Consider the following 20388-nt stretch of genomic DNA (forward strand, 5'->3'; position numbering starts at 1 on the left):
GGGAGGAGTTCTTTTTGTTGTTGGTCTTAGTTCTTAATGGTAATATATATACATTAAGTCTCCTTATGTCTGAAACTTCATTATATATAGATTACATCTAAATAAAAATAAACAATACAAAATAATTCCAAGATAGGAGAGACACATTTTAGACACACAAAGTAACATAAGTTCTTATTTTATTATTTAAAAACTACCACTTTACCCCAAAAGAGAAATGAAAGAAAAGAAATTCTCCAAATGTAGGAAATGGAGTATTATGACGTTTTCAACTAGAGCAGGATATCTATTTATTTTGGACATTATATTTCCACAGGCAGATTAAATTTCAAATGTAGAGATTTTTTTTCCTTACTAACAGTTGTCACCCTGACATGTGAAAACTGGTGATTTTCAGGGCCCAAGGTTAATATGTATATAGGTAATCAGTATTTTTTGGCTTTTCCTATAACTTGGAGATGGGACTTTTATGAATAGGATACTTCTTACTGGGGGATCCTCTACAGTATATGTTAATTTGCTCACAATAATATTTGGGTCAACCTGTGTTAAAGGTGATTTGAGGAACTATGAAATTCTGTAGCAAGAGTTTTGAGTTACCACAATTTTTTAAACATATCTCCATGGGGTTGGAAAGACAGTTTCATGGATAAGGGACCTTGCTGCTTCTGTAAAGGGTATGAGGGTTCCATTTCCAGCACCCATACAGGAGGATCACAACCTTTGTAGCCTTCTTGGCACCTGCATGCGTGTGCACATACCCACATATTGACATGCACAAATATACAGAACTCAGAATAACAAACCAGATACCATATCTCTCTGTGGAATTTGAGTTTCTCCTCGCCTATGAGATGTGAGTACCTGTGTGTGTGATCTGTAGTGCCTTGCGGAAAATAATATTTCTTCACGGTATTGGGTGAGTAACATGGTTAATAGGAAGTAATTCACAGTGACTTATAAATCTTGAATAGCTCTATGTTAAAAATCTCAGGTCCACACAACTATTACAAAGACTTATTTATTATAAAATTCAGCTTAAAATCTTCTTAGAAGCTGGTTTATTGTGTCTTCACAGTTCTACTTCCTCTAATACTTGGTTACTGGATTAACTTTCATGAGATTCCACTTACTTAAAAGCTATTTTATAGGAAGGGATATTACACTTATATACTACTTTAATTCTTTTTAATTATTTGTCTAAAAGTCTGAGGACAGTGACTTCTTAATATGTGTAGCCTAGTACCCCTAAGGAAAGAAAGACACAAAGGAGTCTTAAAACTGTTCTGAGCTACAAGACACATGGGCTCTGCAGGAGACCTGCTGTGGAGGTGCTGAGTTGAACTGATGGGCCATTATTTTGATGTCTTACCTATTCAACTTTGCACTTTTTGGTTAGTGGGGACAAAAGGAATTGGTGGAGTTGGAAGCTAAGAGATAGCCAAAATCCTGTCTGGGGCTGGCGAAGGCCCCATTCTCTCCCCATTTTACTCTGAAACTTGCCAAGCCTTGTTCACTTTGGCTTTATTTTTAAAATGCATTTCTGGTGAGTGAGGAAAGGTTTTGTACTGTGTTTTCAATGACTCACCCAAAATAACTCCATTGAACTTGTGAAGGGTCCTGTTCTGAATGTAGATTTTGTTTGTTCTGCAGTGAGCATGAAATAGCTGCAGAAGGGAGATTAGACTCAGGAAATGTGCTGGGAGAAGCCAGGAGAATTGACTTTCTCTAAAACATGTGTGTGTGTGTGTGTGTGTGTGTGTGTGTGTGTGTGTGTGTGTGTAGTGCACATGCTCGTGCCCATATGTGTTCACATGTGAAACAACCATGGTGAACACTGTATTCATAAAGCCATTAAAATCTATCAGTATGAGATAAACATGGGGTATATCCAGACACTCAGACTGCTTTCTTTCATCTCCATAAAATGCACAAAGAAAGTTTTATATAGGAATACATAATTGTAAAGCTATGTATAGTGAACTTTTAAGTTCTAACTGGTTTCAATGGGGAAAAAATCGCACCTAATCATATATAAAAATACAAGTGTTTGGAAATAATCAGATTAGGAAGAACATGAAGTTCAAAAAAATTAGTCACATAACAGGATGGTGTTAATACTTAGGAACGTAAGACATTACCCTGTTTTGTCACACATTGCAGAAAAACTCCCTATCAGTAAGTACTGGCATGGAGTGAGCATTTGACACAGACCCATATACTAATCTAAAACCTTGTATGATTCAAAATGCCTGAGATCTTTCAAAGCAACGTTTTAGGGCAAGACTGAGGAGAAAGAGAAAAGAGATGGACATAAACTTGAGGATCTAGTCTTCATGGACGAATTACAAATATTTTGGCTTTTACAGATAGCTGTCCCATATGTCCAGTAGGAATATTCCAAAGCCTCCTTTGAGCAGCTTACGAATTCACAAGACAAGTCAAAGGAAGCTTATTTATTCTGTTACATAATCTTGCTTCTCTGTTGTGGATGAAGAACGGATGGACATTCTTACCTGTTGCTCAGAAACGAGACAGAACCAAGTCAGTGAAAAAAACAAGCAAACACAAACAAAACAGCTGACTATAAATTTACTGAGGAGAGGGTAAGTCTAGTATTATTCAACAAACATCAAGCTGTGACCCAAGAACAAGTGGGAAACCTAGCAAGCCTCCAATGCCCTAACTTCAGAAGGCATATAATGGGGTAACTACTGGACTGTTGAGTAGATATTCTGTAAGGCAGTTTTCTATTCATATTCACCCCTTTCCCTCTGATATGTGCTTGATAAGATACAGAAAATAGACATAGCAAATGGCTCTGATACACTAGTGTTTCCAATAAGGAAAGGCAAGTAATCCAATCATGACTAAATTTTTACTAGTCTGGAAAGTCTATCATTAACAGGTTTGAGTTATATATCTGATATGATTCTATTTCTTTAAAATAGGTACAAACTAGAAATAATAAAACAAAACATTTTTAATGATTAATAATAGCTTAATGGAACAGATCAAAGAACTGATTACAATTAAACTAACTAGTTTTCAGCCAAGTTTATTATACTTGTTTTATAAATAAATCACTGGGTGTTTCTGAAGAGTTTATTTATTCATATTGATTAACATTTTCATTTAATTCTACTTTATTTTATTTGACAAATATCCCCCTGCTAACATGGGATATGCTAATAGATGTTGAGGGATCCACAGGTTTTCTTCTGAAATGAATTTAAGAAGTACTGGGCTAAGCATAATTAAGTCATGTTTGTTTAGAATAAACCGTGAAGGTGTCTTATTTGAGCAGTAGATTCTACACCAATCTCACACAAAATATATTTTGAGGACTTTTCAAACCTTTAATATTGGGATGGAGCTGGAGTAGAAGTGGAGAATGCAGTAATACAATATGTGGCATTATCCCACAAAAGGAAAAAAAAATATTTGATATAATTACAATTCTGCCATTCTGATCAGACTTTGAATACAAATTTGATTACATAAATATAACTGAAATGGTTTCTTAACTACAACGAGGAGGCCTCAATTTAACTACAGTCAAAGTAAATCTTATTTTCTAATTTTGAGGCCTGTGTTAAGGTTAGAAATTTTATATCATATGTCATTTATTATTGAGGCTTTTCCACCCAAAATTTTGTTATTTAATCACAGTATGTTTTCTGTTCTTCCCTGAATTTATTATAATTTTTAAGAAATATCTGCATAAAAATGGAAATAGAAGAAGCCATTCCTTAGTATTAGAATAATTTCTCCATATGAAATTGACTTATTTTTGAGTCTTTCAACATAATATCTGCAATGGTCCTAGTGAATACACACTTCAGTTTTTATAACCCTCATGCTAACTTGGGAAGGTTATGATTACAACTTCTCATGTGAAGAAAGCAATATCCAGAAAGATGAGCTATGTGTAAAAACAGAAGGAAAACATTCAACTTTAGTCTGATACCAAAAGCCTTCCTCTTTCTACTCTTTCTATTTCTTAGGTTAAATTGTCCATATTTCATATAACTGTATTTCTCTTCTTCATATGCATCAATGACTTACTCAATATTCTTAATGTAGAATATTAGAAATGCAGATTTTACAGCAGGTCTGGCCTAGGGTACTTGCCTGGAAAACAAGCAATTATCTAGACGTTCCCTAGGCTTAGTAGTCATTATTGAATCAATCAAACACTTTGGGCACAAAAAATAACCTCAGATTTGACAACATAAACTCCTTGGATTTTAGGGAAATAACATTCCGCCTATGAGTTTCTTCTAAAGGAAATATACCTTTATTGTTCTCCATTAAATTCTGCAATATAAAATAAAATATTTGTGCAACTGCAGATTCTATAATCGCTATGCTCAACTCTAATGATACTTTCTTTTATTCCCCTTTTTCCTTGACTGTAATTGGATGATTTGTAAATTATTGGCCATACTACATTATTGTATTTCCCCAGAACTCTTTGCTCTGTAAAAGTTTACGCAAAACTAATTAAAAAAAAAATAGGCAAACAAAACCCCGGTTTGTCACATTTGAAGGAGAACAATAGCAAACAGACAACTTGCCTCAAGAGTGGCCAGTATTCTATGTAGACTCAGCGTTGTATTATAAATACATGAAAGGTATTGATATATGTTCCATAACCTCTCATGTTACGATGTGGCTGGTATGAATAGTGTGCACATCAGAGTTGTCGTATATCAAGGAACTGTAAACACGATGTGATCGTGACTAGGGGAGCCAGAGTGAAGAAACTCTGGATCAGCTGATGCATGCAGGTAGTAGACAGACCAGGAGTGAATTAAAGAGCAGGACAGAGAACCAGCCACAGCACAGGGATGTGGTAGAATGGAAGACATCTGGAGACAGCAGACGGATGGACAGACTCCAACAGGACCCTGAATCAAACGATTACAGGCAGTGTCCTCTCAGCATTTGGCCAACCCCACTAATGGTTCTCTAGGCACCTTCTTTTCATCTGTCTCATCTCCCACAGGCAGCTGCTTTGGAAGGACATGGAAGAGTTAGCTTCATCCTTAATACAGAACTCCTGAAACTCTAAGACACATTAAGAACAAAAAGATCCTTTAACAGGGAAAGGTCAAGCCACCGAGGTGCGGGCACCGTCCTTGCAGCTGCCCTTACAGTTCACTCTAAGTGTAGGAGTGCCATGATCATGCCGGGATGGCTCTGAGAAGCCAGCTTCCATTTTGGATTTAGTCTTGGGTACGGACAGACCATCAGCAGTTGTTGTTTCTATCAGTAGTTAATGATGTAGTGGGAACCATCAAACATATGGACCATGCTAGAATGACAGTAGGGACCGAAGACAGGCAGGTTACTGTGCTACTTTAAAGGGGTATGCATAGCTTATGTGCAAGGGCCTGCACGAGAAACTAGGTACCATCTCATCTCAAGAACACTTTACATTCTGAAGTTCTGAAAGCTTTGGAACTTAGTTCCTTTGGTTACTAATGCACACTTAAGTTGAACTTTTATGAACTGTAAATGTCTATTTCAAGTGGAAAGTTTCTTCCTTAAAGTACTATTGATGTAAAAATGTTTTTAGTCAAGAAAAGACCAAAACCAAAAACTGTTCTAACTTTGCTTGCAGAGTTCAGCCATACAGAACAAAATGTTGGAAGCCTTCTATATATTGTGTGTAGATAGTTTAGAACATTCATTGCTTGATATGTCCCACTCTGTCTCAATCTGGATAGAATTTGAATCTTTTTTTTTTCTCATAGGAGATACAAATATGATAAAGGGGGGAGGGAAGGATGCTGGAGCTCATTTAAAAGTTATTTCAGAAAGCTCGACATTACCTGCTTCTTGATCCATCCGTCTTCTAACTTTGAAATCCAAGCAGTCAGCTTTCTCTACATTTCTGGGTCACTTTCTTTCTCCACTTCCCTTTTTTGTCTGCATCTTCAATGTGATATATCCATCTTTTCTCACTGCATTTTCATACCTCATATAACCAGGGCGTGCACGTTTCTCAAACGTGCCAGCCACACTAGGGGAAGCTTTTATAAGTAGACAGTATAATCTCATGTCTCTTTCATCCTCGCCCAATCCTGTAGTCATCCCACACTGAGTATGTCTCAGCAGCCCAGTCACTTGTTTGCACGCGGGGGCGTTTTATGAGACTTGGCCTTGGAACTTTACCTCTATTTCTGGACGAGAGAGGAGTTGAGAGAAGGAAAGGCTATAAGCAAACAAACAAACAAATCTGGCTCTTTCCTGAGGCAACCACGAAGGGGCGGTTCGGCTCCTTGCTCGTTAGGCCGAGCCCCGCCCCGACTCGCCTCCTCACCTCCCCGCACCACAGCCACCGGAAGGGGGAGTGGCCTTCTTTGTGGGAGGGGCGCACAGCTGCGAGGGGCTGGACTGTGCATTAGCCGGAGGCGTGGCTAGAAAGGGGGCGGGGCGGGGTCTTGGAGTGGGCGGGACCGGGCCGGGCGGGCGCTCCGCGCCTACCCGGCTTGCCGGAGCCACTCGCGCTCCTGCGCCCCGCCAGGCCGGGTTCACGTGAAGCGCCAGCCCTCGGCCCCTCCCTCCCTTCCTTCCCTCCCCCCCTCCCTGTCCCCTCCTCCTGAGGCGCCCGCTCTGGCTCCCCCGGGCCCCCTGCCCGGCTGGGCGCTGACAGCAGCGGCGGGGGTCCCCGCAGCCGCCGCTGTGTCCCGCGCAGGCTCGGGCTGGGCCCGCGAAGCCCCCGGCGCGGCCATGAACCGACCCTTGTCGGCGGAGGCGGAGGAGGAACTGGAGTGGCAAGTGGCGAGTCGCAGGAGGAAGGCCTGGGCCAAGTGCCGCAGCTCCTGGCAGGCGTCGGAGACCGAGGATCTGTCCACAGAGACGACGACACAGGACGAGGACGAGGACGACGAGGAGGACCTTCCAGGCGCGAAGCTGCCGGCAGCCGCGGGGCGAGGTCGGTGCGCGGGGCAGGGACGTGCGGTCGGGACCTGACGCCCCCGACCTCTAAATGCGCGCGTGACCCGCGCTTCAGCGCCAGCATGTGCACCTGGCTGCCGGCTGGCTCCCCTGGGTCGGGCGCCCGGAAGCTCTCCGAGGCTGCGGGTTGTCCCGGGCAGATTCTCCTGCAAGGGAGTGTCAGGATGGCTCAGCCTGAGCACTTATGTATGGGGTCCCTAACGAGCTGTCCCTTCGCTCTACTTCGCAGGAAACGTGCCCAACGAGAAGATCGCGATATGGCTCAAAGACTGCCGGTGAGTAAAGCTGGGGTTGCCTGGGGAGAAGCGAGGGGTTCGACCTCTTCTCTGGGTCCCGTGGCGGCTGTAAGCTAGGAACCGGAAAGTGAGCCGGCCGATAGCTTCCTTCTAGAAGCGATTAGAACTGGAAGTGCTGTGGCCGCCGATTATTTGGTGACCGAGTTGACTTTATAGTTAAGACTTCAGCAGTTCAGGCATGATGTCAGCAGCAGATCAGAAACTAAAACAGGTCACAGTGATGCTACTTTGGTTGGTCGTGGTTTCTCGTGAAAGAATTTTGATGTTTCACGGGACGTTTTATTTTTCTTTATTTTGGCATCTGCATATCTGGCACGGAATCATTTTCCTTTCAAACGTGTTATAGACGAGTTTAATTTACTTAACTACACTGACCGGGCTTTAATTTGGGTTGTGTGCCTTAAGTCTCTCTGGGGAGCTATTAAAACTAGCCAACTTGCTCCTTGGAGTTTAACTCCTTGGACGCGGCTTTGTCAGATGGCATTGGAATTTGCAGAAGGAAATGGAGCTTTGAAGGCATTCAGACTTCATGAGTCTGGCTAGTTACACTGGCAACCTGCACAAAAAAATGCTTGATAAAATACACAGAACATGGGTTGTATTACAATGGGTTGAATACATTTGACTAAAGTAAAATGTGTTTTACTTCTATGTTTTCCCCAGTTTATTTGGCCTTTGAAAAATCTTGTGTGAAGACTATAGCTTGCTTCTGGGCATATTATTGTTTTTTCAAATTGTGTTTAACCTAGGGATTATTTGGTTTTGGTTTTTGAAAGTGATTCTTGTATGTGGTATATTTTTTTTCTGTAAAGACCTATAGAATATTGGCTGTTTCAATATTATTGAGTAACTAGAGCCATATTGATTGTTAACTGCAGAATTTTACTTAGGTATCATAGACTTGAGATATTATGGGATGTATAGACATTAAGATGCACAGGACATTGCTTCAAGACATCTTCAGGTTGACCAACCAGCCTAGTCTAACCCCTTGATTTCCAAATTACAAGAACATGCCCTGGACAAAGCACAGCAGTGTGCCAGGGGCTCCCCATCAGAACAGTATGACATCAGAAGGCTGAAATTTTAAGTATGCATCTTCAGAACTTTTTAGGAGAGAACTTACAGAGCATTGTCTTTGAGGTTTCCCCACCAAGGAGCGAAGAGTGTAGTCTATCCTTGCTTTTATTCAGGTCTTTAAAGGTCTTGGTCTCATTTAAAATCCATTCCTTAATACAGTATTGGCTTATGCTTAAAGTAGATCTAAAATATCGAGCATTTAATCTCAAGTGGATAGTCAAAGGATTTTTTTTTCAAGTGTAAGAACAAGAGAAAAATCACATTTTAAAAATGATGTACAGGAATTGGGGTTATAGAAGAAATCATATCAAGGAGACAGAAAGTAAAATCATTTTTTTAGGTAAATGAAGTAGGGGAATGCTGACACTGACCATGACTCAAGTTTGATCCAGAAAATTCCTTGCTAACCTTAATATGCACAGATTATGTAATTATCTAAGGAAACCTCTCGTAGATTTCTTTCTTATTCTTACACTTACCCCTGTTCAGTGCACAAGCAGTTTTCCTGTGTACTTGAGCTGGACATTAACATATTTTGTATATTATGTGCAGATGATCAGAAAGACAGCATTTCCCTCCCTCGGTAAATTCTGCAATACTGTTTGCTCATTGCTCTCCATGTTCTGGGTAAAAATGTCGTCATGTTTTCCCTTTTCCAGTGTAGTCTTTATTCTGATAACTTCTTTTACACTAACCAAGTGACTTGACTCAATGTCTAAGAAGCAGTAGGGATTCTGGTGGGATTTGAAGGAGGGTGTCTAGAAATAGAGAACTTGCTTTTGAAAAAGGCCGGTTTTGTTCTGCCTACTTGCTATTTTCTGTTAGTGAAGAACAGCACAGGCAGCCGTGGACACAGAAGTAGATTTTTAATGAGACAAATGTGAAATGTTTGCTAAACCTCAGAATTAAAGTTTTATCAGTGTCCGTATGGTACTTGCTGATGATCCTTCTACAACTCATACCTCAAAAGCACCAAATTTCAAAGAACCACATTGCTTCTGTATTTGCTTGCATGTCTAATTGGCATCTAGTGTTTCTTTGAAGCAGGATGCATTCCACTTCTAATGTACAATATTAGCAGGTATGGACTGTTCCTGAGAAACTGAAGTCTGTGTCACAGACTAGAACCTTCAGATAAAAGAATATTTCTGTGATCCAAGTCACAAAACTAAATTGTTTCAAAAAAAGAAAGAAAGAAAAGAAAGAAAGAAAGAAAGAAAGAAAGATATCTTTGTGTTTGAAAACAACTCTGAGACATTCATGTTTGAACTACAAACTTGAGGGAGAAAAATCCGCACTGGCCGATCCTTGACTCCAAGCTGCGCTGAGGACTTTCCAGCGTTAAGGGAGGAAACTGTGTCCTTGTTAGAGTTTAAAGAGGCCAGTGATGCTCTGTTTGGGAGAGAGGCTTCTGCTGAGGAGGAGAGGCTGTCTAGGTCGAGCTCTGAGCTGCCAGCTCCATTGACAGGCAAGAGTTAAGACCTCTTGAGCTTACTTCCTGACTCCTGTAACTTTTTGTTTTACTGAATGAAGTTACTTACCACAGAAAAGGTGGTTTCTTCTAATCTTTTTTTTTTTTAATAGTTGTTGGTAGAAGGGATTGAGTGAAATGTTTCTTTAGCCTTTTGTCTGTCTGTCTGTCTTGTCTGTCCCCTCCCCCTTCTCTGTTTTTGCAAAGAAAATAACAATTCATATTATACGCTATGGCCGGTCCAGCTCTTAATTGCTGCAGAGCAGACCTGTGATTAAGTTATTGCTGGCGAACTGACGTGACAACAGGTATTTGCTTGGTTGGAAGGACATTACTTATGTAAGCCAGTCACATTCCTGGCGTTTGGGGAGGAGTGCTCAGTTGATCAGTTGATTAAGATGCTCGCTTAGCTGTAATTCTGAAGAGAGGCTGCCCAGGGACAGTTCTCCAGATGGGTGTTGTGAAGACTGAGGCTTCTGTGTTTCTGTGGTTGCAGCACTCCTTTGGGAGCCTCACTGGATGAGCAAAGCAGCGTTGGGCCCAAGGGTAAGAGAAAGTTTCTTTTTTCAAAAGTGAGAATCTTCCTTTGTCTTTTGGGTGAAAGTGTTGTGTGAATGACACTAGTGAGGATCATGTTTATAAAATATGCCATTGTGAGCTAGAAACCCAAAGGGGAAATATTGTCATAAGCCATGAAAGAATAGTGAGTAACTTGCAGTAACTTTGTTTCCCAAAGTTTCTCCCAATGCCATCCTTGTGTTCTTATTGCCCAGTTAGATATTATAAAGACTGATTCAGTTCGGACTCTGATAAGTAAATATAAAGAAAGTATATAATGAGCGGGCTGGGTTAGCTTCAGCGTAGCATCTCTTTGCTTATGCTAACTGAAATTGCCATAGTTGGAATGTTAGCACCTGTGCAGGACAAAATCCCCCAGTCTCAGTGCAGGAAGAGTGCACAGGTGATGGCATCGTGGAGGAGAAGCATTCACAGCTCGAGGAACACATAGCTTGAGGGCCTGATGTGCCGTGCAGGTGTAAGGTGGATGCTTTAGGACCTAGCTTTCTCTGGAACTCTTTGGTGAAGTAGTTTGTCTAATCCAATGTCTTCAGAGGCATAAGAGAATATAAAGTATAAGACCCGAATTCTTGAAACTTATCTGGCCACAAACCTGGTTTTCTAACAACAGAGAAAAGTCTTGTTTGCTCTTTGAAGTGATATAAATAATTTATTAGTGTATTCAGGTTTGACATATTTTCCTAGACTTCGGGAAGTATCCTGTATGGTTAACTTGTTTAATTAATGCTGTACGGTGGGATTAGTGTGAAGCAGCAGAGCGGGGGGTGTGGTTTCTGAATGCTCACACTCTTGTTTTAGGTGTGCTTTTGAGAAATGGAGGAAGCTTTGAAGATGACTTGTCACTGGGAGCTGAAGGTATGTTTGTTGAGGAACTGTATCTTTATGTAGTTTTAGTTATCTTAAGAAATGGAGTAAGGACTGTCAGGTCTAGAGCTCTTAGAGATACATTTAAAGGCCTTGACAGTGGGTCACATTCACTGCCTTAACCGGTAGGATTCCTGTCTGGATGCCTCTGAAATACCATCTTGCCTGACTTAAATGGGTAAAGGAACTGTTTATGACAAAACTGTGGTAATATAAATGAGGGGAAAACGGCCCCAAAGAAGGAAGGAGCATAAATATTTATGCAGGAAAGACGAAGTTGAAGCTTCGTTTTGTTGTAGGGACATAGACTCAGGTCACACTTACAGCTGTGGTTTGTCTTTCTCCTTATAGTTTCTCTCTTTTAACCCCTGACAGTTAAAGATTAAAGGACAAAGACCACATAGAGTAGAAGTTAGACGCTTATGCTGGTGCCTCTTCCAAGAAGCCGCACTGTAAAAGCGTGTTGTTAAATTCGTCGCAGGTTCCAATAAAGCTTCCCAGTATGTAAAGCTAGGGTTCTCTTTTAAAGCAATTTTGTTGTTATTATAAAAGGCAGTTTACTTTGTTTTGAGACAGGTTTGTACTGTGTAGCCAAGGTGGCCTTGAATTCCCCGGGTAGCCTCAGGCTGACCTCAAACTCACAGTTGTTTGGCTTTTGCCTCCTTGGTGCTGGGGTTGCAGGTGTAAGCCATGACTGAGCCCATTGGTTTTTGTTTGCTTAGTACAATAGGTTATTGATAGCTCTAAGGAAAAAGCTAAATGCTTTTCTTAAATGCTTACAAATTATAAGCTGATGAAGAGTGGATTTATTCACTGGATTTAGTATCCTTGATTCTTCAGATCTTCATTTGCATTTGTAAGATGAGTTACGCATTTAGAACATTCTAGCATCAGAAAGTTTAGACTACATTTTTTTATTAACTCTGTCATGTTTTTCAAAGAATAATCAAAAACTTGAACTTCCTTATTTGAAGTCAGTGCTCTTAAAAGTCGTGTCAGTCCTTTATGGAGATGCTCATCAGCTCCCCTGTAAGCAATGCATCGGATGCCTTCATATCTGCCTGGGAGCTTTCATGGTAGCAAGCGATATCATTGGTAGGAAGTACAAAGAAGCAAAAACTTCTCACAGTTTTGCACATCAGAAACTAAAAAGTCAACTGCTGACGTAGACATTTTGGTTATTAATCCTATTCATTTTATTTTTCTACAATCATGATGAAATTAACTAACTATTGGCTACTGTTTGCTTTGACCTTGTTAAAGCTGAGAGGAAGTTTTAAAGGAAACATTACATTGAAAGGTGTAGAGCATTTCACATTACGCACTAAAGGCTGACACTGACTTTAAAAGCACATAAGAAATATGTGAATATTCTGGTTCTCCTTAATGGCACCCAGTCACATTTACTTTTAAGATGTTCCTGATTGATAGCTTTGAAATTTAATAGCACTATATACACTATATACAGACTCCCTCATTACGAGTCTACCTGGTTCCAGAAATTTAATTGATTCTTTATAGATTTTTTTTTTAATTTTTAAGCATGCAGATAGAAGTAGTTTTGCATTGCCAGAAAATACAAGCATCCTCCAAAAGTTGCTGGCCTAGTTATTGCCCGGCTGTTCAGTGGTATCAGTAGTGGCTATTTAACAAGCCAACCATGACAATGTAGATAACCTGTCTGCTCCATAACTGTGTCCTTTCTTTCTAACGGCTGTGCTCTCTGTCTGTCTGTCTGTCTGTCTGTCTGTCTGTTTATTACTTGTAGCCAATCACCTACATGAACCTGATGCTCAAGTTGAAAACTGGTATGTACCTGTTTGGGTCTGCTCCTTTCTAAAAGTGAAAAAGGATCATAGAAAACCAAGTTTTAAAGTATCGCATTATATTTATAGCAACAATATCTTGGCCAAAGAGAGAAGACTTCAGTTTCATCAGAAAGGGAGAAGTATGAATTCCACTGGGTCTGGGAAAAGCAGTGGTACTGTGTCAAGGTTAGTACTGGTGAAACTGTGACCATATGGTATTGATGACCCTGTCACCTTCTTGTTTTTGATTTGATGCAGAGTGTGAATCAAAGGTCCCCAACTGTTTCCTAGATCATCAAAACTGACAGGAGCTTCTTATGTCAAAACCAACCGCACCTGTAACTCACCAAGTAGAAGGCAGTAACTGTGTTCATAACAGGACTAGAGTCTAGGAGTGAACTCCATAGTGGAGTAACTGCTACTCGTAAGGAACCAGAACTCACTGGAGAGTGGCTTAAGGAACTCTGACGTAGAAAGCGGCAAAAACTTCCACAATTAGTAGTTTAATACTTAAGGCTAGATTTGTTTTCCATGTGTTAAACCAGTCCTCCTCACCTTACTGTTCCTCCTTCCTCCGTGGATGTGGGGAGAGAAGAGCTGGAGGGAAGCTCCCCGCTGGCCTTCTGACCCCAGCTTGTCTCCTTCATTGCTCCTGCTAAGATAGTGCCTCTTATAGGAAAAAAAATAGTGTCTGCAAAGCTTAGCTTTCTCGGCTGGCCCCTCCGTACCTGAGCTGTACCACCTTCCTGAGATGTTTTTCTTAATCTGTTCTTTCTTTATCATGCCTGGTCTGGATGGCTTTTCTGGAGAATCCTTAAAAAGATAAGGTGAGCAGTCCCTTAGAGGGTCTGCTTCGTTCTTAGGGGTTAGGCCCTCGGGCTTCTGTTTCTGATTTTCCAACACTAGTTTCCTGAGAAAATGTGCCTACGTATCCTTTGTAAGGATTGTGTATCCCGTGAGTGCATAGTATCAGAAGACACGGAAAGACATTGTACTATAAAGCCCAGGAGCCAAGGGAGTGGAAATGGGGCTGTGGACTGACTGACATGCAGTGCGAGCTCTAAGCACACTGAATGTCTCTATGTCTTCTTCATTTGTCGTAGTGTTTCAGAACTGCTGGAGCTTTACGAGGAAGATCCTGAAGAAATTCTATATAATCTTGGATTTGGACGAGATGAACCAGATATTGCTTCTAAAATTCCTTCCAGATTTTTTAATTCGTCATCCTTTGCCAGAGGCATAGACATTAAAGTGTTTTTGAGTGCGCAAATGCAGCGGATGGAAGTGGAGAACCCAAATTACGCTCTGACAAGTAAGGGTCTGACGCTCATGCATTGTTTGAGAGTTTACAACTGGCCAGATGATCCTTGTTTGTATCTGACATTTTAACAACAAGGTCAATAATAGGCTAGGTCTTTTACTCATTCTGAATTAATTATTCTAGCTATAGACACTATTCTCTCCTCCTCATCACCAATTCTTTGTAATTTATGTGCAAAACCTGTTGTTTATCTCCAAATTGCATTTGTTCAAGAAAGAAAGAAGTAGGGGAGGGGCTTTGCTAATTTTAAATGAAATCAGTTCATTTCAAGTGCTTTCTGTAAATCTAAAATAACTTGGCCAATTGGATCTTTTTACTCCTGTCTCTGCTTGTTTTTTCTGTTAAATAGTGCCTCAAAGCGAGACTCCTCCCGGGTTGTCTATGGATCAACCTTATGTGTGCTTTAAGTCTACTATCCAGCTATACCCCGATGTGTGTTTTCCTAGGAAGGCATTTCCAAGAGTCTTAATGGAGTCCATGACCAAACAGTAAATAATTCATAACTAGTGATCAATAGCTGGTTCTGCTATGTTCAGTACCATCATCAGTTTTTTCTAATTTTCCAAGGTATTCTAATCTTTACAGTAAAAATCCTCTTCCTCCCTACCCTCTGATTGCTGTGGTTTACATGTTTACTTAGGAAAAAAATATGATTTTATAATATTCGGGATCTAAATTCAATTACTAAAGTTCTAAACAGCACGTGTTTACTGTATGTACCTATAACTTAAGCACAGGGTTTGCTTACTCTATGTATATGTAACATACAACATATATGTATAACATAATCATCTCATTTCTTTTTTCCTTTCGTAGGCCGTTTTCGTCAAATTGAAGTCCTCACTACTGTGGCCAATGCATTTTCTTCTCTGTATTCCCAAGTCTCTGGAACCCCACTGCAGAGGATTGGAAGTATGTCCTCGGTGACCTCCACCAAGGAGGCGGCAGACTGCCCTCCTCCCCTGACTCGGAGCAACACTGCAAACCGTCTGATGAAAACACTCTCAAAACTAAACTTGTGTGTTGATAAAACAGAGAAAGCAGAAGGGAGCTCTACCCCCGCTGCTGAGAAAGGAAGGAGTCTGAGTGTTTCACTGTCTGAAGATGGTGGAGGCGGCAAGAGTGACCCAAAGCCTCAGAAGGTTATAAAGAAGAAGGAGTCCTCTTCAATGCTGGCTACGGTTACAGAAGAAGTCTCAGGCAGTTCCTCGACCATCACAGACAGCATTGATGCTGACAGGCTTTCTGATGAAGCAGAGAGTAACATTAGCCACAAGGTGGAAAGTGAAGAAAATGGAGAAGCTCACAGTCAGAATGACACGCTCCGGCAGTCTGCTGTTACAGATCCTGACTTTGGCCATGACAGGGGCAGCATGTCCAGCCACTGTGAACTGGAGAGCAGCAGTGAGCTGAAGAGTGCCCAGGCGTCCTCGAGTGAGAAAGAGCCTTGTGCAACCCTGACAATCCCATCCATAAGAAACATAATGGTGCAGCAGAAAGACTCCTTCGAGATGGAAGAGGTAGGCAAAAGATTTCCTGAGCTTATTTTGTAAGTCGAGAGCCAGGAAGGAGGAATGGCTCCAGAAGTGTTTATAGAAAGGGAGGTGACTAACGTTCATAACTGAGGAAACATCCTCCTGTTGACACTCCTGCCTCTGCTTCCAGCTAGAGTTGGTCGCAGGACTGTGCTGTGGAACCCCTCAGGCTCAGCTGCCATCTATCCAATGACATTGTATCTGCAACCATTTTTTTCCCCAAGCTTAAGGCTTTGATAGCAGAGAGCCTTGAGAGTGTATATGCAAATTCAAATCGTGATTGCCCAGCAGTGGAAGTGCTAAGATCAAGCAGGTTTGCAGTCCAGTCTTCAGGAGCCCCAGTGACCTGGGCGAGGGTGAAGGCAACTTATACTAGATAGATACTAGTGATGTGTGCACCGAGCGGAAGCGGGGCTCCGGAAGGCTGCTGAGTGGGGTTTTATACGTCCAGATAGGCATTTGGTGACTTTATTTTACCCATTGATACTCCTGCTAATTTCCATAAAATCTAAATTCAAGAATGTAAAACTACCTGGGAGGTTCCTTCAGAACTCCTAGGCGAGCATAGGGACGTTGATAGACAAGATTCAGCTGTGTGCACCAGGACACTGCACTGTGGGAGGCCTTAGGAGCAATGCGCAAAAATGCTGTCCAGTGTTACACAGGAAGAACTGAGGTATCTGGATTGTGGCTATGCATAATGTAATGTGTAATTTTTCCTATTGAAAATATGGAAGTTGCTTTGGTAACCGTTTGTGTTAGCTCTAGAATCCCGTTTTCTCGGGTTGAAGAGTAAATCATGGTTCCCCAATGTTCTCTTCACTGAGTTTGGGTCAGTCATGCTAGTGATGATTTTTTAACTTATTTCCGTTTGCTGATACGTTATTTATGCTTTTGGTGGCTTCTGGATTTTTTATATGTTAATTATGGCTACAGAGAAAAGTATGGGGGAATAGAAGAAGCTCTCTAGAATATTGTATATTTTCTTGTAGGCTGCTTTTCCCTAAATCTTTTTCCTATGGTTTATATTTCCAGTCTTTGAATTACTAAAGTGATTTCTGCCTTAGTACAGTGAGTATGAGAGAGGATTATGATGTCTGCTTGAAAACCCTGGCTCTGTCCTATTGATTTCTGTTGAGTGTTGTTTTGGCCCAGCTAGTCCTAAGGACTGCATGTAAGTTCAGACCTTTCCTGGGCCCCTCCTCTGTGCTCAGTAGATGGAGCAGCATCCATACTTTAGCCCTGCACCGTGGTATGCAAATCTATACAAATTATACAGTAGCTGGAAGTTTCATGCTGGTGACTCAGTTTGGACAGCAGTAGGTTGACAGCGTCCTCTCTGTAATTTGTAGGATTTTAAAAGAGTTCAAAAAGTCTAAGCAGAAGTGTAAGTGTCAGGTCTCTGAAAGGGTTCAGATAACATACCTGGAAGGGCCTTAAGGCTTGTCAAATGGTGGGCGCAGTTTGGTGGTACTTACCTTTCTTCATAGACCTTTTCACTTGCGCCCTCTGCTGGAAAAAACGTTAATGACAAAATAACGTGAACCCTTTTGTGAAGTGAAGATTACAGGAATAGTTAAGGAATGTTAGGTACTGTGTGTGCACTCAGACAGACACGCGCGTGTGTTGTCACTAGGAATGGTGTTGTATGTTTGTAGTAACTAGCATCCAGAGGACTGAAGCACAATGACCATGAGTTTGAGACAAGCTAAACAGCAAGTTCTAGGCTAGTAACCTGGTGTCCCTAGTAACCTGGTGTCCCTAGTAAGATACTTTCTCAAATGTATACAAGAAATTAACTTTCAATTTGTCTATTGTAAATAGAGGGGCATTAAGGATTATGAATTCTTTCTTTTTCATATCAATTTAAAATATTTATTAAAAACCTCCTAGAATTGTGCTTTTTCCTTTGGAAACTTTAGAGAAACTTCTAGAACAATGGATAAAGCAGGGAAATGTGTTATTTTCATTTCCTCTTAGGCATGATATGAATTGTACTAGCAGACAAAAAAAAAACCAAAAAAAAAAAAAAACATTCTTCCCAAGGCCGGCTTACATCCCATTCTGAGTAGCTTGTACGCTTCTCTCTGATACTCCTTTGGCTGGGGTCTGATCTCTGTAGAGAATATTTGTTCCTGTGTGAGCAGCAAGTGAGTACAGGTTAGAGCTTGCTGTCAGAGCCAGTTCTCAGCGAGAGGCCTCAACAGCAGCAGCTCTGGACAGAGTCGGGAAGAAGGTTGCAGTCTGGCTCTGGCTCTGTGGGCAAGGCTGCCCGATCAGGTGAGGCATGAGGTGACCAGGTCTTAGGGGAAGCTGTTTAAATGTGAAGAGAGCTACCCAAAGGTCAGACTGAGTGACAGGCTAGGAGCAGCAGAATGCCTGTTTCTTATATTTAAGAAATTAAAAACATGAAAAAAAAAAGTCTGTAGACTGTTTTAGTTAAAAGCCAACATGCCTTCTAAAAATGTTTTAGAATGTCCAGGATATGCAGAAGTTCTAAACCCTTTCTCATTTTTTGGTTGTGGTGTGGGAGAGGATTTTAATTCTTAGTGCCTTGAATTTTTTTTCTTGGTTTGTTTTGTTTTGGTTTAGTTTTGTTGGCTTGTTGAATACAGCATGGAAACTCCATGGAGTTAGACATCAGACGTCTGGAGGGGGTCACAGTAAAGTGGTCCTACTGAGTGGACAGTTGCTCCTCTTTTGTGAATATGTCTGTACTAGTGGAGGGGGCCTTCCTCTGTGTGCTGGGGGTCCTCTCACTCTGCTAATGAACCATGTAAAAGGAATTGGTGCTGGCTGCACACATAAACTTGCTTGAATTCCTAGAACAACTAACTGTCTGTAAATCATACTTTGTACTTATACAACTTATTATTACTTTTAGCTTCTAAGTTTTAGGGTTTGTTCTATTCATTTATCTGAGTTCCAATAACCTGAAATCAGTGAGATGTTTGAGGAACAGTGGCATTGTCCCTTTAGCCTTCTAAATTTTGAGGTTTTTTTCCTTTAGACAGAATCTTGCTGTGATGCCAGGTTGATTCTCCTGCTTCAACCTCCCAAATATTGGGTTATAGGCATGCACCACTATCTCTATTCCTAGCTGTACTTTCTGAAGATAGGAATTTAAATATGAAATTTGATAGTTGATATGTGCCCTGATCTCCCAAATCCCAGATAATCACTTACATAACAGTGGAAACAAACTTTGTGTGTGATTTATGTTAAATCTTAGCAGTTTTCTTTTCTTCAGGGTAACTTAGAAGTGATTACAGAATTATAGACTAATACAAAGGTTTTGTGAACTAGTTCTCTTCCCCTTACACCTTCCTGACACTTAGATATTACTTCCCAGCAGTGGTTTTCCTCTTCTCCCTGGGGGAAGTGATATGTGCTGTAATGTCAGAGCCTCAGGAGATGGACTGTGTCTGTGGAGGAAGGAAGGCTGCAGTGAGGGATCTGCTATCACGTGTCGTTGCTACTTTGTTGTTAGTTTTGCGTTACTTTTGATTGACTTAAGGACTTGTGGTAGAAGAGTTTTCACCCTTATTTTATAATTGCAAAACCAGATAAATAGCACAGATAGTTTTTAGAAGCCAGTAAATGGCTAATAAGACTTGAACTCTGGACTGACTCCTTTGACCTGCACCATATATATGCCATGGAACAGAGGTGGGAAGGGAGAGTAGTGAGATCTACCTTTCTTCCTTCCTTTCTTCCTTCCTTCCTTCTTTCCTTCCTTCCTTCCTTCACCACACAGAATTGTAATTTCTAAGGCTCTAATTTAAATTTTATTTCAGCTTTACTTTGTATTTAGCATGTTTAAAGTGACAAGTGTGGTTAGTGTTGTTTTGATTCTGAGGAGAGGGGCTGAATGAGAACTGCATCCAAAAGGTACTGCCACCAAGAAGTCAAAGTCAAGATAGCCAGAGGATAGTTGAGAAAGCTAAGCAACTTCGTTGTTTTAGCTTAATGTGTATTTTGTTTGTTTTCCTTTTATTATGGGAAGTTTTGAATTACCTAAAGTTTAAAGAATCGTATGATAAAAACTTATTACTTGTTATTGACTTCAGTTTTGTTTGATTATATTTATAAAACTTTAATCTAATGCTACCTAGAGTACTTGGCCAGCTTACAATACAGCACTAGGAATGCTTGCTGTGTAGATCTTCATTCTGTATGAGCTTCATAGTTTTACACTCAGGTCTGACGTTTGCACAGTCATGACCAGCAAGACTAACACTAAGTCATCACTGATGGTCTTACTACAGTAAGATTTTGCTGAGAACAGTCTTCCTGACATTAGCAGTTGTGTAAGTAAGCATGACCCTCTCCACTGTCAGAGCCTGTCTTGCACTGATGAAGGGCTTTGTAGTAAGGAGACATCTTTTTCCCTAGGATAACATTGTGAAGGCTAGATGGCTAGAGAGGTAGGTAGCATGTTCTTCAAATCTATACCACTTCCTGG

The 20388-nt window shown here is 40.9% G+C and overlaps 1 protein-coding gene across 2 annotated transcripts in view; it reads left to right on the top strand.

Annotated features, from left to right (window-relative positions):
- The first annotated feature begins 6516 nt into the window (after positions 1-6516).
- Positions 6517-20388, top strand: part of Itprid2 (ITPR interacting domain containing 2) — a 37262-nt gene continuing 23390 nt past the window's right edge. Inside the window, exons 1-8 of one of the 2 annotated variants that reach the window (XM_032903558.1) lie at positions 6517-6946; positions 7199-7244; positions 10313-10362; positions 11194-11250; positions 13028-13067; positions 13155-13253; positions 14171-14379; positions 15205-15908. In XM_032903558.1, the coding sequence (XP_032759449.1) occupies positions 6742-6946; positions 7199-7244; positions 10313-10362; positions 11194-11250; positions 13028-13067; positions 13155-13253; positions 14171-14379; positions 15205-15908 (1410 nt within the window). In that variant the 5' untranslated portion in view covers positions 6517-6741. The remainder of the gene's footprint in view (positions 6947-7198; positions 7245-10312; positions 10363-11193; positions 11251-13027; positions 13068-13154; positions 13254-14170; positions 14380-15204; positions 15909-20388) is intronic. The other variant, XM_032903557.1, reaches the window with a different exon arrangement.

The sequence above is a fragment of the Rattus rattus genome, chromosome 5 (genome assembly GCF_011064425.1).
Source record: "Rattus rattus isolate New Zealand chromosome 5, Rrattus_CSIRO_v1, whole genome shotgun sequence".
NCBI lineage: Eukaryota > Metazoa > Chordata > Mammalia > Rodentia > Muridae > Rattus > Rattus rattus.